The sequence below is a fragment of the Balaenoptera musculus genome, chromosome 6 (genome assembly GCF_009873245.2).
Source record: "Balaenoptera musculus isolate JJ_BM4_2016_0621 chromosome 6, mBalMus1.pri.v3, whole genome shotgun sequence".
In the NCBI taxonomy this organism is placed as follows: Eukaryota; Metazoa; Chordata; class Mammalia; order Artiodactyla; family Balaenopteridae; genus Balaenoptera; species Balaenoptera musculus.
This window is the reverse complement of record NC_045790.1, coordinates 33,846,936-33,861,450: the sequence shown is the minus strand read 5'-3', so window position 1 is coordinate 33,861,450 and position 14,515 is coordinate 33,846,936. Positions and strand designations below refer to the sequence as shown.

Genomic DNA, 14,515 nt, shown 5'->3' with positions numbered 1-14,515 from the left:
CAGTACTTTCATCATAAAGTTGTGAAACTTAAAAAAAATAACAATAATGCAGTATGCTTTGATAAGCCTGGAATAAGTACTGTTATGTTACTGTCATTAGCAACATTGGCAAAAGCTCAAAAAGGGAAAGAGCTAGTGATAGTTGGAGGGAAAGACTTAAAACAGCTGAAATGCAGTGAATAAAGGGGGAGAGGTAAGTAGGGAACGAAGCATGAAAACTTTATTAGCTATGCTATCTAATTCGGAAGTCTCTAACCAAATGTGGTTATTGAGCACTTGAAATGTGGCTAGTCCAAATTGAGATGTGCTGTGTGTGTAAAATACACACCAGATCTTTCACACCTAGTATGAAAAAAAAAGTAAAATATCTCAATTTTTAAAATATCAATTACATGTTGAAATGATACTTAAGATATACTAGGCTAAATAAAACATATTTAACATTACAATACCCAAATGATAGAAACAATCCAGTGACACTGACAGCTGAATGGATACACAAAGTGGGTATATACATACAATGGTATACACATACAATGGAGCATCATTCAGCCTTAAAGAGGAACGATATTGTCACATGCTACAACATGGGTGAAACTTGAGGACACTATGCTAAGTGAAATAAGTCAGTCACAAAAGGACAAATACTATGATTCCACTCTTATGAGAAACCTATAGTAGTCAAATTCATAGAGACCAAAAGTAGAATGGCTGTTGCCAGAGGCTGGCAGGAGGAGATAATGGGGAACTATTGTTTTAACAGGTACAGGGTTTCAGTTTTTCAAGATGAACAGAGTTCTGGAGATGGATGGTGGTGATGGTTGCACAAGAATATGAATGTATTTAATGTCACTGAACTATACACCCAAAAATGGTTAAGATGGTAAATTTTATGTTCTAAATATTCTAATAAAAAATTAATTTTATTTTTGAAGTGGCTGAGAAAACTTAAATTACATATGTAGCTTGCATTTTATCTCTATTGATCACACTGTTAAACTTAAGTCATGGCAAAATTTTCCAATGAGAAGGGTTTTGAGGAAGTGTGACAAGATCGAGATCCAGTAAGCCCTAATGCCCTAAAGGCAGGGGTCAGCAAACTTTCTGTAAAGGGACAGACAGTAAATGTTTTCAGCTCTGTGAGCCACATGGTCTGTCCTGAAAGCATAGATAATAAAGACGTGCATGGGCACGGTGGATTTGGCCCACTCTAGTTGGCTGACACCTGCCTTAAGACACCACTGCAAGCAATGGCTCCTACCGGCTCAGACTGCTGAATTTTCAGGAATTGTGTAAGCCAGTTTAGTATCAGTAGCCTAAAATCTTCCATGATGAGAGGTATTTACAAATGGAAATCAGCAAACACTACAAATCAGTGCTGTTTCTTCCCAAGGAACTAGTTGATAAACATTTACCAGCACACCCTACTTTACGTAAAGAATTAACTTCTCTCCTATGCATTTAAAAGTATATTAGCTGGAAAAACTGACAGTCATTCAAATCCCTGCTGTGCTCTGTGGTTCAGATGAAGATCCTCAGTTAAGAAAGGCTATTCTAGAAGAATTATTCCAGTAACCAGAAGCGAGAGTGAACACCCTGTGGCAGTCAAGAGTGGTGAGCTAAGGGGAGAGCAGTTTAAAACGAAGCCGTGAGAGGAGGGCAAGAAACCAATGAGATTATGTACACACTCAGCCGTCCAAATCCACAAATGCAGAGGGCGACTGTGGAACGTGAACATTTGTGGGTTTTGGTATCCACAGTGGGTCCTGGAACCAATCCCCGACAGACAGCGAGGGACAACTGTACTGAACTCAGTAAAGACTGAACAACTGGTAGTAATTATTAATTATACATTATCATGCATATGACAGATTCATTTGTAAACAAATATTTACTGAACCCATACTATGTGCTAAGCTCTGGTAACACAATAGTGAACAATCACAGATCCTCTCTAGCAAAAAAATAAGCATTAATCAAATAATCACATAAATATAGACTTTAAATTGTAATAAATTATGACCAAAAACAGGGTGCTGTGAGAAAGTACAATGGGGAATCCCAACCAACTCTGGAAAATCAGGGATACTTCTTTGAGAAAGCGACCTTTGCACTGAGTGAGAATGGGCAAAGAGTGGGAGGCATTCCAGGTAGCAAGAACAAACTGCACAAAACTCCTGAGGCAGGAAAAAAAAATGTGATTAACAGATCAAGGAACTAAGAAGTCAATAAAGCAAGAGCCAAGGAGGAAAGATGGCGTCAGAATGGAGACATAGGATGGAATCTTATCACACAGGGCCTCATGGCCACATTATATACGGCCACATTATATAAGTCCAAGATCAATGGAGAGCTGTTAGTTTTATGTAGAGAATAAAATGATCTGATCAATGTTTTTCAGAGATTGCTCTAGGCATTAATGGGGGAAACTGACCAGTAGGCTACCATAATTTCTAGGCAAGAAATAATAGTAACTTATTGAAGTCAATCCTCAATCTTTTTTTAAAAAATTAATTAATTTATGTATTTATTTTTGGCTGCCTTGGTCTTCACTGCTGCACGCGGGCTTTCTCTAGTTGCAGCAAGCAGGGGCTACTCTTCATTGCAGTGCGCGGGCTTCTCATTGCGGTGGCTCCTCTTGTTGTGGAGCACAGCTCTAGGCGTGCGGGCTTCAGTAGTTGTGGCACGCCGGTCTCAGCAGTTGTGGCTCACGGGCTCTAGAGCGCAGGCTCAGTAGTTGTGGCACACGGGCTTAGTTGCTCCGTGGCATGTGGGACCTTCCTGGACCAGGGCTCGAACCCGCGTCCCCTACATTGGCAGGCGGACTCCCAACAACCACTGCGCCATCAGGGAAGCCCAATCCTCAATCTTACAAGTACCTATGTAATCTTTTAAATACTCCATTGCAGCAATTTTTGGCCTCAGGACACAACTCTTACAAATTTGAAACCCCAGAGTTTTTCTTTATGTAGGTTATATCTATTGATACACTAGGAGATTAAAACTGAGAAATCTTTGAAAAATTCATTCAAGATAACAAACTCATTAAATACCTTTTTTATGAAAAATAACTATTTTCCTAGTTTGAAGAATAGCACTGTTTTAAATTTTTGCAAATCACTTTAGTCTCATAATAGAAGACAATTGGATTTCCACGTTTCACATCTAACAAATTCTGAAAAATACGCTTGTTTGTGAGAAAATTAGAGTGAAAAACACAAATAATCTCTCAGAACTATCATGAAACTAGTTTTGATCTTATGATCCTCCTAGAAGGGCCCTGGGGACCCCCCAGACCATATTAAGAACTGCTGCTTGAGCAACAGAAAGCCAAGCAATCACAGTAAGGTACTTCACAGCAATTAGGAAGGCTACAATCAAAGACAGACCAATAACAAGTGTTATACACAATGGAAAGTGATTGGAATCCTCATGCACTGCTGGTGGGAATAAAAATTGGTACAGCCACTTTGGAAAATAGTTTGGCAGTCCCTCAAAAAGGTAAACAGAGAGCTATCACATGACCCAGTAATTCAACTCACAGGCATACGCTCAAGAAATATGAAAACATATGGCCACAAAAAACTTGTGTAAGTATTCACATAGGCGTTATTCATAATGGTCAAGAAGTAGAAACAACCCAAATGTCCCTCAACTGATGAATGGAAAAATAAAATGTAACATATGTATCCATACATGGGAATATTATTCAGCAATAAAAAGGAAGTACTGATACATGCTACAACATGGATAAATGTTGAAAACATTATGCAAAGAAACAAGCCACAAGTTTTCAAAATCTGGTGTGTATTTTACCCCTACAGCACATTTCAAATCAGTCTAGCCACATTTTAAGTGTTCAACAGTCAGACGTGGCTGGTGGCACCACTGGGGACAAGAGTTCTAGATCTACCCTATAAAGTATAATTTTAAATGATGTTTGTGATGATGACACTGACGCAATGTAATTTCCCTTATCAAGGAAAGGTTCACTTCTATTCAATACATAATATTTACGTTACGTCTAAGTATGTTAATATTTTTCTAAAAGCTTCAAGTGACAAAGATATTTTCTAAAACTAGAATATACACTGCCTGAATATTTCAGGTGACTGCATTTCAAAATCTTACACTATAATCTAGAGAGCCACAAAATCCCAGAACAAGCTAGTTAGGAGCTAGTATACAGAAGTGCCCTTCCATTCTCTGCACTAATTTTACCCACTCACACACAGACAACATTCCTCTGGACTTCATCTTGTTTGTTGACACTTAGAAATCCTCAAACTGTTTCCAACAGAAAATAATGAATAATTAATAGAAAGCATAATCTCATACACAGGGACTTTTTGCCATTACACATTTTAAAAAATCTATCTACTTATATTATGAAAACCCTTATTAATGAAACCACCTTGGAACATACATAGTGAAGTTTATATTCTAACCACCTTTAGTTAGAAATTTAAGCATTACTCAACTGATTCTGAGTACGCAATGAAAAATAAATTTCACTTTAATTTTAGAAAAGTATAAGCCTTATTATCAATCGAACAAGTTAAAAATGTTAAATACAAACTGTATTAAAGTATCTTTTTTCTGCCTGTTATATACAAACAGAAATTGAGGGAAAAATAAGAAAATTAATAACCACCTTATAACTTTTTTTATACCTAAGAGATTTAATATAATTTCATCCAATTATTAGAGCATGTTCATATAAATACTATTTCAGCATAATGTATTGAAAATTTACATTATATAGAAACAGTGAAAGAAATTTTAAATTGTAGAAAATGGGATTTGCCTGATAGAAAGCCTAAGCTTTCAATATTATCCTTTTGTAGGTCTTTTGCTTACCCTCTTTACCTCTAAGATTAGATAAGAATTTTCTGGACCAAATACTTCCCAATTTTTTACTAAACATTTTTAGTGAAATCTCAATGTCATTAAGTTTATTTTAATGACTAATTTTAATCTGCAGCAAATAGTTTAAATCTGTGAAACCCTTAGAAAAAATGTAAAATTATAAAATGACAGATCTTTTTTTGTGCTTCAAGTAGAATTTTACAACCCATGTGAAAACTACTTTTCTTATTCTTGTACATTTTTCTGTATGTACTTCCCCTAACAGAGCCCATAGGCAGTTCAATTTGTCTTCTGGTTCTTGATGCAGTGATGAGCTTCAATTTTTATCACGTTTTCTGCTTCAACAGAAAGTATTCGTCAAAACAAAAATTCAACTGCCATGAGAAAAAGTTGCTACAGAGAGACTTTAATTTTATCTATTAAAATTTTACTTTGGTTACAGAGGAGTAAAACTAAAACTTCCACAGAATTTGAAATTCTAGTTTCACCATCACAAAAAGTTAAAAAATCCTCACAGATAAAAGCATAATACACTGAACTAAATGAATTCTTCTATTTACAAAATATTGACTTTATTTCTAATCTTTTACAGTAAAATGCTGAAAGCAGCCAGGATGGTGAAGACATGAACCAGGAATCTTAGAAAGAACTATGGGCTTCAAAAGTTAATATGGCTACACACCCACTAAAAAAAAACTGATACTATCAAATGTTAGTAGGAATGTGGAGCAACGGGAATTCCCATGCACTGTCAGTGTGACTGTAAAATGGTACAAGCACTTTTGAAAAACATAGTTCCTTATGAAACTAAACCTACAGCTATGCTATGACCCAGTCATCCCACTTCTAAGCACTTCTAACAGGAGAGATAAACGCACTTGTCCAACAATACAGATCTGTATAAGAGTACTCATAGCAACTAACTGGAAAGAGCCCAGGTGACCCTCAACAGGAAAATGGATAGATTATGGTGGTATATTCATACAATGGAAGACAACATAGCAATGAAAAGGAAAGAACTACTGAGGATACACGAGTCTTAAAAACACTAAGCTGAATGAAAAAGCCTTTCCCAAGAGTACATACCACATAATCCCACTTATGTGAAATTCTAGAATAAGCAAAACGAGTCCATGGGAGGAAAAAAATCAAAACACTGGTTGACAGAGAAGAGTGACTGAACTGACTGGAAAAGGGCAAGAGGGAACTTTCTAGTTAATTACGAAGTTCTACAACTCCATTAGGCTTCGGATTAAACAGGTGTATGTGTTTGTGTAAACTCATGGAATGGCAACCGTGCGCATTTCACTGCAAGTCAAACTTACGTAAAAAAAATTTTAAGTTAAAAATTGAACTCAGGTTAACGATATGCACATTGCTGAAGTGCTTTTTAAGGGTAACATGTACTAATACTTGCAACTTACTTTGAAATGCACCCAAAAAATAAAATTGACTGATAAATGATTAATTGTGCGATACAGCAAATAAAGCAAAATGCTAATTGTAGGTGATAGACACATGGGTGGTCACTGCACAATTATTTCAATTTTCCTGTATGCCGCAAAATATTAAGGAAAATTTTTATAGGAGAATTGAGAGACCAAAAGAAGTGATTCAATAGGTGGTCAAAGTTTCTCACTACACACCACCTTTCAGAATTACATAAAAAAATACCCCAATCATTTATTATTCCTAGGGAAATTTGTAGGTACATTTCAGGAATTTTTGCTTCTTCATAAACTGTTCACATTGCCTGAAATCAATTCAATAATTAGGGCAATATCCTGGGACGTATATTCAACAACAAACTAAAACGATTTGTTAAATTCCTCAAGATTATTAACTACAAAATTTGTATTCCTGAACAGATTTTAAGCCGTAAATTATTTTTTATTTTTCTCCAGTAACTCCAATTTCGTTTTCTTTTATCCGATTGCAAGCGCCAGTATCTGAAGAACATAGCTACCCCTCTAAAATAAAACAAAATCCTCCCCAACGATTAGCATCTAAGGATAACAAATATACTTTAAAAAGAAATCCAGCAAGTCGTCACTGAAAGTCATCTACCTTTCTCCTTAAGCCTTGTACTATTAAGATGCGGCTGAAAGCAATTTCTGTATCATAGTTAATTTTTTCTTTAAAGACCGGAAGGTGGGAAAGATTTCAGCAGAACTAAATGTACACGTGATCCTCACCCCCCAAAATCCACCTTAACCCGCAGGCAGGTAAAACAATGAGCACACCCTCTTTTTTTTCCTTCATGAGACAAAACCGCGGACTAGGCTAAGGCAAACCCTCGCCCAGCCTCCACCCCGCCTGGAGCCAGGCGGCGGGTCCCTTTCCTTTGTGAGGAGCCGGAGGGAGGCGGCTGGGGGCGGGGAGCTGGGGGAGGCGGCTGGGGGTCTGCGGACGCCCGAGCAGGAGGAAGGCGCTGAGGGAAGCGGCGTCGGCACGTCCCGCAAACAGGCCGCGCGGCCCCGCCACAAATCTCTGCGGTGTCCCCAGGTGCAAACCCACGAACCTGGGTGTGATCTAATTTAGGAGGAGACCCGAGAGAAAAACCGAGGGCACCTCCGGGGACGACCCCCTTCTCCCAGGCCCTTGCAAAACCTTCTCCCGCCGCGGGAGGAGGTCCTGCCGCCATCCCCACCCCGCCCCGAGCCTCGGGCGGCCCTCACCTGCTGGACGGAGCTATTCTCGGGCACTGCGAACTCCTCCTTCTCCTTCGGGGTCTTCACGGTGACTTTCATGATCTTGGGTTCCGTGGAAGCAGCAGCGGCGGCGGGGGCGCCGGCACCTTCGGCAGCGGCGGCGCTGTCCTGGGAGCTCGGAGGGCCGCCGCTTTCACCATTCTCGGCCATGGCGGCGGCGGTGACTCAGGCGCGCAGGAGGGAGCGGGCGAGCGAGGGGGAGCCAGGGGACGCCAGAGCCGGCCGGCCCGAGAAGCGGAGAATGTGGGGCACGTCGCCTCAGTGACAACGGGCGCAAGGCCGCCCTACCGGGCGAGGGGCCGCGGAGCTTGGCCTGGGCTCCGGCGCAGGCCCGGGTCGGGCGCTCAGCAGCCGCCCTGTGCTCAAACACCACTCGGTCGCAGCGACATCCGCAGCCGCCGCCGCTTCCTCCTCCCCGCCCCTCCCCCCACGTCCCTCCGCCGGCGCCGCGCGGGGCACGCCGGGTAACGTGGCTGGCGACGTCGCCGAGTCATGCCTGGCCGCCGCCGCTTGGAGCTCTGGCCGCTTTTCTTTCCCTCTTCCGCTCCATTGCTCAAAGCGTAGGCGCGTTCAGAGAGAAGGACTAAAAACAAAGTGGGGCGGAAGAGGTCAATTCGTTCCTTTTTACCCCTTTACCAATAAATGAATTTGCGGCTTCTGGGAGGCACCGTAAGGGCGCACGGGGATGACGTCACGGCTAGCGAAATTACTGGAAAGGGGGCTCGACCACTGGGCGCTGCGGCCGGAAATGCGCCTGCGCGCTGGCGGGCTAGGTAGTTTCTTCCACCCAGTCATCTCACACGCCGCGGTTACGGTGCGCGCCGACTCCGCGCCCGTGCTGGCTTCGCATACCCCACTGGGAGGAGGGTCTGAAACAAATGCCCGAGAGGTTTTTTGTGATTCATTTTTAAATGTGCTTAAGTTTTGCATACTTGAAAATTTTTAAACGCTTGCTCTTACAGTCCGGTGCGCCGGAGGTGAAAGGTTAATGGATGAAAAAAAATCCTCATCATAACGAAGGGAAAATGGTGTACGCGCCTGTAGCTACCCTGCGCAATTCCGCGGAGTCATTTCTCCACGACCAGAGCTTCCCACCCTCGGGTCAGCCCGGTTTGGTCAGGTGATCAGGCCACCTGTGTTGACAATGGCCTCCGCTCCCGCGCTGACAGCCCTGCTAGCCCACCCCTGAATTCTCTGTGAATACTGTCCCCCAGGATGTCTGGGGCAGAAACAAGGGTACCCAAGGAGTGCCCACCCAACTGGGACAGTTTAATGTAGCTGAGGTGTTCATTTTGTATTCTATCAAATTAAGTTACTGCTCCATTTCAGACTTTAGGTGGCATTAAAGGTAGTTGTTCAAAAATTATTATCGATGTAGTATGGGTATAAATAAGAAACAGGAAGTTAATTTTCCCGTAGAGAATTCTAAATTTTAAATGACCTTGTCATTTGCCTTTAAACATGACTTGCAAAGAATGTACAACACTGGACCTGAACTTTATTAACCAGTATTGCAAATGTAAACTCTTGACACCACGCCGTGACCCAAATATGCAAAGATACACTGTGTATTTCTGTTCTTAAACCATCCAACTGTGTTCTGGCTATAAGTACTCTTGCATGAAGACCACTTTTTAGCAGAGCCATTTTGGAATCTGGGTCTAAGAGAAGTTCTTAAAGTATAAATTGCAGTATAGACATCATTTCATATCAGCTGTGTTTCTGGCAGCATTGTTCAATAACATGAAGAAATTACACAAGGCTTTCTGCTAAAGGATGACTATTTGCTTATGTTTACATGTGAGGTAATCATTACTTCTCAAGGTAGAAAGTTCCACCACTGGAAAACCATTTATATCTAACCCTACGCTTATGAAATTGCTCTATAATTATCTGTGTCTACATTAATTTCTACAAAATTCTGATGTCTATGCACAATTTATGAAGTAATATAATTTATCTATAAGAATATACAGTATAGTAATTCATTATGGCCCTTTTTAGAAACAATCCTACCTTTTAAGAAACTGTTGGATGTGTGGGTCTAGATCAGGGATCAGCAAACTTTCAGAGAGGACTAGATAGTAGATATGTTGGGCTTTGTGGACCATACATTTCCTGTCTCAAATACTCAGCTCTGCCCTTGTAGCACAAAGCAACCATAGACAATACATACATGACTAAACCTGGCCGTGTCCGAGTAAAACTACTTACAAAAACAGGCATAGGATCTGATTTGGCCCACAAGGTCTAGATTTCTATTTGAGTTTCTTTTGAATGATTTTTGTTTATTAAATAGTCTGGAAAAAAATTACAAGAGCGTATTTCATTCATTCTATAAACATTAATTGAGCACGTTAATGTCCAAATACTGTGTTGAGGATACAGAGACAAATAAGATTCAGTCTCCGCCCTTAAAAACCTTGGGGGGGGGGGGTAGAAGAATGGAGGGAGGTGGAGACAAGCAGTGCCATGGTGATATATGTTTAATAACCATCTCTCCAGAAAACAAGCTTTGATTTTTTAGCATTTCCCAATCTCCTTGATGTAAATACTTGCAAAATGGCCAATCTCAAGCTACCAACTTGTGGTCCTTGCTCACAAAATTCCTGAAATTTATCATTCAATTTTCACAAGCCAATATGAGCCAGCTCTAACTGGATAGATCCCTTTTTATAAGTCTCAATATTCAAAATTCAAGTATATTAATGAGATTATTATTCACATGGTAGAAGAATTCTTCCTTGACAAAATCAGTCAATCGATTCAGTCAATCAACAAGAATTTATTGAGCAAATTTTAATCCTGTGTCCAGGATTAAACTTACATAATAACACAAGGTGGTATATATGTCATGTCAAATAAGTGGTGTAAATAACACGCCTTCATCATGTTACTCCCCTACTCGAGATCCATCGTAAACTCCCATTGTCTCAAAACTGAAGCCCAACCAAGCTTCTTAACTAGATGCAAGGCCTTCTACAACTAACTCCTGGTCTTTCAAGCTTCACTCCCATTACTTTATAGATACAGTCTGCTGCAGTCAAACATATTTACTCTCATCTCTAGAAGCACATGTGCATTGTAGTTTTCTCACCTATGATCATTCCTTCAGGTCACTACACACCCCGAGTTTGTGTCCATTATTGCTGCTTTCTCTCTTAGAAAACACCCAAGCAGAATAATTTTTTCCTCTGACCATCATAATTATTTGTTCACTTCACCTGACAATTCATCACTCGTAACGTGCCTTCTATTATCTAAAACTATTTCTCCTGCTACCAGTCTAGTTCACACCCTCATTAATTCTGGCCTAGATTGCAACAATAACCTCCTACAGATTCCTTTGCCTCAGTCTAAAGTCACCATCCTCAAAACTATTTTCTATTGGTGCCATATGTTATCCTTCCAGAACTAAGCTTCCATTATGACACCCAGAAAATTGTCATTAACCCTCACCAAACTTTCAGAATAATATCTAAACTTGTGGCATGGCGTCCAGGGCCCTCTGTGACCAAAAAACCTTGCTCCTCATTCATATCTTACCCTCAACCAAGTGAGTCCACTAAGCATTCCAAGCTTGCCTCGTGCTTTCCTGCCTGTAGGTTTCAACACAACATTTTCACTGCAAGTAGAAATTCTTCCCTCTCATTTTGACTTGTTTTGCCCATCCTTCAAGACTTACCTGAAATGTGATGTTCCCTAACAATTTTTCCCTGATTACAGTTTTTGATCAGACATATTCTCTAAATATATTCCCATATGACTTTATTACCTTTCTGCTGTCACTTATCACATTCCGCCTTGTGTTACACTTAACTATGTGCATATTTCTTTTATTAGACAAGGTCCTTGAATACAGGGATCAAGCCTTAATCATCATTAGTACCACACAATGCCTAAGCTAATTTCTTGGCATGAGAGCATTTACTGCTAACATGAATTGTCGAACTGTCATTTTTACCACTAGAGAAGAAATTCATTTAGATCAATAAATCATATTTTATACTCCTTTGTCTCCCCCAAGGTTTATAGTGCAGTGATAGATAGGTAGATGATAGATAGATAATAGATACCATACATAACCTGAGCCTTATTTGCTTTGCAATAGTTTCAGAGGAAGGAAACATTATTCACTCCCTGCTTGGTGCCAGGGAAGGAGAGAGAGTCAGAGATGGATTTTAAAGGAAATGATTTGAGCCAGACCTTGAGGAATGGATATGATTTGGTTAAGTATGTTGAAAGGGGCAACTTCATGAGAAAGATGCAGTGGTGAGAATTAGAAACTCTGCTAGGACACTGATCTTAAACTGTGGTCCACAGTCTAGGAAGAGTCCACAAATATCTCTAGGGCTACTTCCAAATCACAGGGAATAGGGTAAAATGTTCAGTAAGTTTCTGAGCCTTAGGACTGGGGAAGAGGTGGTGAGGATGGTTGTTTATTAATTTGTCAACTAAAGCTTTAGACCACTGGGTAGAATGTACAAATACATCTACAGCCACCACAAGCTTTGAATACAAGCTGCTAAGTAGGATCTCACAGCTGTGCCAGCCACTGCATAACATACAGAAGCAACGAGGGGGCCAGCAGAGGCACAAGGGAAGAGAAACCTCTCTGAAGAACACACCTGTGGTTCTTATTTTGCTCCAGTCTCACCATTTCCTTTTTTTTTTAATTTATTTATTTATTTATTTTGGCTGTGCTGGGTCTTAGTTGTAGCACGCAGAATCTTCATTTCAGCATGCAGATCTTTTTTTTTTTAGTTGTGGCATGCAGGCTCATAGTTGCAGCATGCGGGCTTCTTAGTTGTGGCATGTGGACTCTTAGTTGCAGCATGAGGACTCTTAGTTGCGGCACACAGGATCTAGTTCCCTGACCAGGGATCAAACCTGGGCCCCCTGCATTGGGAGCATGGAGTCTTACCCACTGGACCACCAGGGAAGTCCCTCACCATTTCTTTTTATTTATTTATTTATTTATTTATTTATTTATTTATTTATTTATTTATTTATTTTTGGCTGTGTTGGGTCTTCGTTTTTGTGCGAGGGCTTTCTCTAGTTGCAGCGAGCGGGGGCCACTCTTCATTGCGGTGCGCGGGCCTCTCACTATCGCGGCCTCTCTTGTTGTGGAGCACAGGCTCCAGACGCACAGGCTCAGTAGTTGTGGCTCACGGGCCCAGTTGCTCCACAGCATGTGGTATCTTCCCAGACCAGGGCTCGAACCCGTGTCCCCTGCATTGGCAGGCAGATTCTCAACCACTGCACCACCAGGGAAGCCCCCTCACCATTACTTTTTAATTTTTATTTTGAAATAATTATAGACTCAGATGGAAGTAGCAAAAATAGTACTACAAAGAGTCCCTTGTACCCTTCACCCAGCTTCCCCCAATGGTGACATCTTAAATTTTTGCTGCATGATATCAAACTAGGAAATTGACATGTTAACTAGACTACAGACCATATTCAGTTTTCACCATATTTTTAAATCTTCATTGATTTGTGCATGTGTGTATGTGGTTCTATGCAATTTTATCCTATGTATAGATGCATGTAACCATAACTAGGTGCCAGGATACAGAACTATTCCATCACCAGTCTCACTGTTTTTTATCGTTCCTACACAGCAGGGTTTCTCAACCTTGACACTACTGACATTTGAGACCAGGTCATTCTTTGTTTGCAGGGGGTGGGGTGTGGTCCTGTGCATTGTAAGATGTTTAGCAGCATCCCTGACCTTTACTCAGTAGAAGCCAGTAGTACTACCACCCCACCACTGTTATGACAATCAAAACTGTTTCTAGACATTGCCAAATGTCCCTTGGGAAGCAAGCTGTACAGAGAGCTGGTGGGATCATCCCTACTATCTACATTTTTCCTCTTCCTCTGTCACAAAGTAGAATAGCAAATATTATCAAATATCAAAAAACCATATTTCACTACAGTCTCTTTAATTCTGAATTGATTATATTACTCATGATAAACCTTACTTTGGATTTTCTCCAGTATTGGTAAGTATTGCCAGGATTCCATTATAAACTTGCTTTTAATGTTATTACATTTCACCTACTCATCTCTTATTAGGAGTCTGAATTTATTCAGGCCTTATGAAAATGTCTCAAAATATTCATAGACTATTCTCTTTTGACCTCTCTTATAAATAGGATACTACTGATAACCTGAGACACAGTTCCTAGGGCAAGCCTTGAATATCTTACAGAAGTGGTAAGACTGGTTCTCCTGGAAACATACAAATACAGGGATAAATATTTTTGTAATTAGACTCAAGCTTGGTTTTATTCTGTGTAAAACTCCAAGCCTTATGATTTCTTTTCAGAGGACAAATTTATTCAAACACATGTATTTGGAATGTGTTTCCTGACCTTAGGAGGTTACCTTATATGAAGAGTTTGCCACCTTGTTGTATAAACTAACCAAATGAGCCATGGAGAAATTTTAGGTGTTCTCTGAAGGCAGAGAGAAGTAAGTTAAAGAGTACAAAATCTATGAAGCAAATCATCTAGAAATTTCAGAGAATAATAATGCCTCTGGGAAAAAAAAGAATGCTTCCGGATGCTGGGGAGTTTTGTAGCACTCAAGAAGGCAACTTAAAGGGAATTCCCTGGCAGTCTGGTGGTTAGGACTCCACGCTCTCAATGCTGAGGGCCTGGGTTCAATCCCTGGTTGGGGAACTAAGATCCCACAAGCTGCACAGCGCAGTCAAAAAAAAAAAAAAAAGGCAACTTATTGAGATATTTTACAAAGGAAGATGAAAAGTGTTAAAAAAATTTATTCATCCAATCCTTTCATTTCATCCAAATAATTCTTAAAATCTTGGTTCTCAAATGAGTCGAAAGGTGAAGACAACACCATAGCTTATCTGAGTTGTTCTATAATCTAACAAGAATTGTGAAGGGTTTGAGATTTTTTCCTACTTA

The 14,515-nt window shown here is 40.4% G+C and overlaps 1 protein-coding gene across 2 annotated transcripts in view; it reads right to left on the bottom strand.

Moving 5' to 3' along the window:
• UBQLN1 (ubiquilin 1) overlaps window positions 1–8,016 on the bottom strand; it is a 47,899-nt gene extending 39,883 nt beyond the window's left edge. Inside the window, exon 1 of one of the 2 annotated variants that reach the window (XM_036856875.1) lies at window positions 7,548–8,016. In XM_036856875.1, the coding sequence (XP_036712770.1) occupies window positions 7,548–7,730 (183 nt within the window). In that variant the 5' untranslated portion in view covers window positions 7,731–8,016. The remainder of the gene's footprint in view (window positions 1–7,547) is intronic. The other variant, XM_036856876.1, reaches the window with a different exon arrangement.
• Between the last annotated feature and the right edge of the window lie 6,499 nt (window positions 8,017–14,515).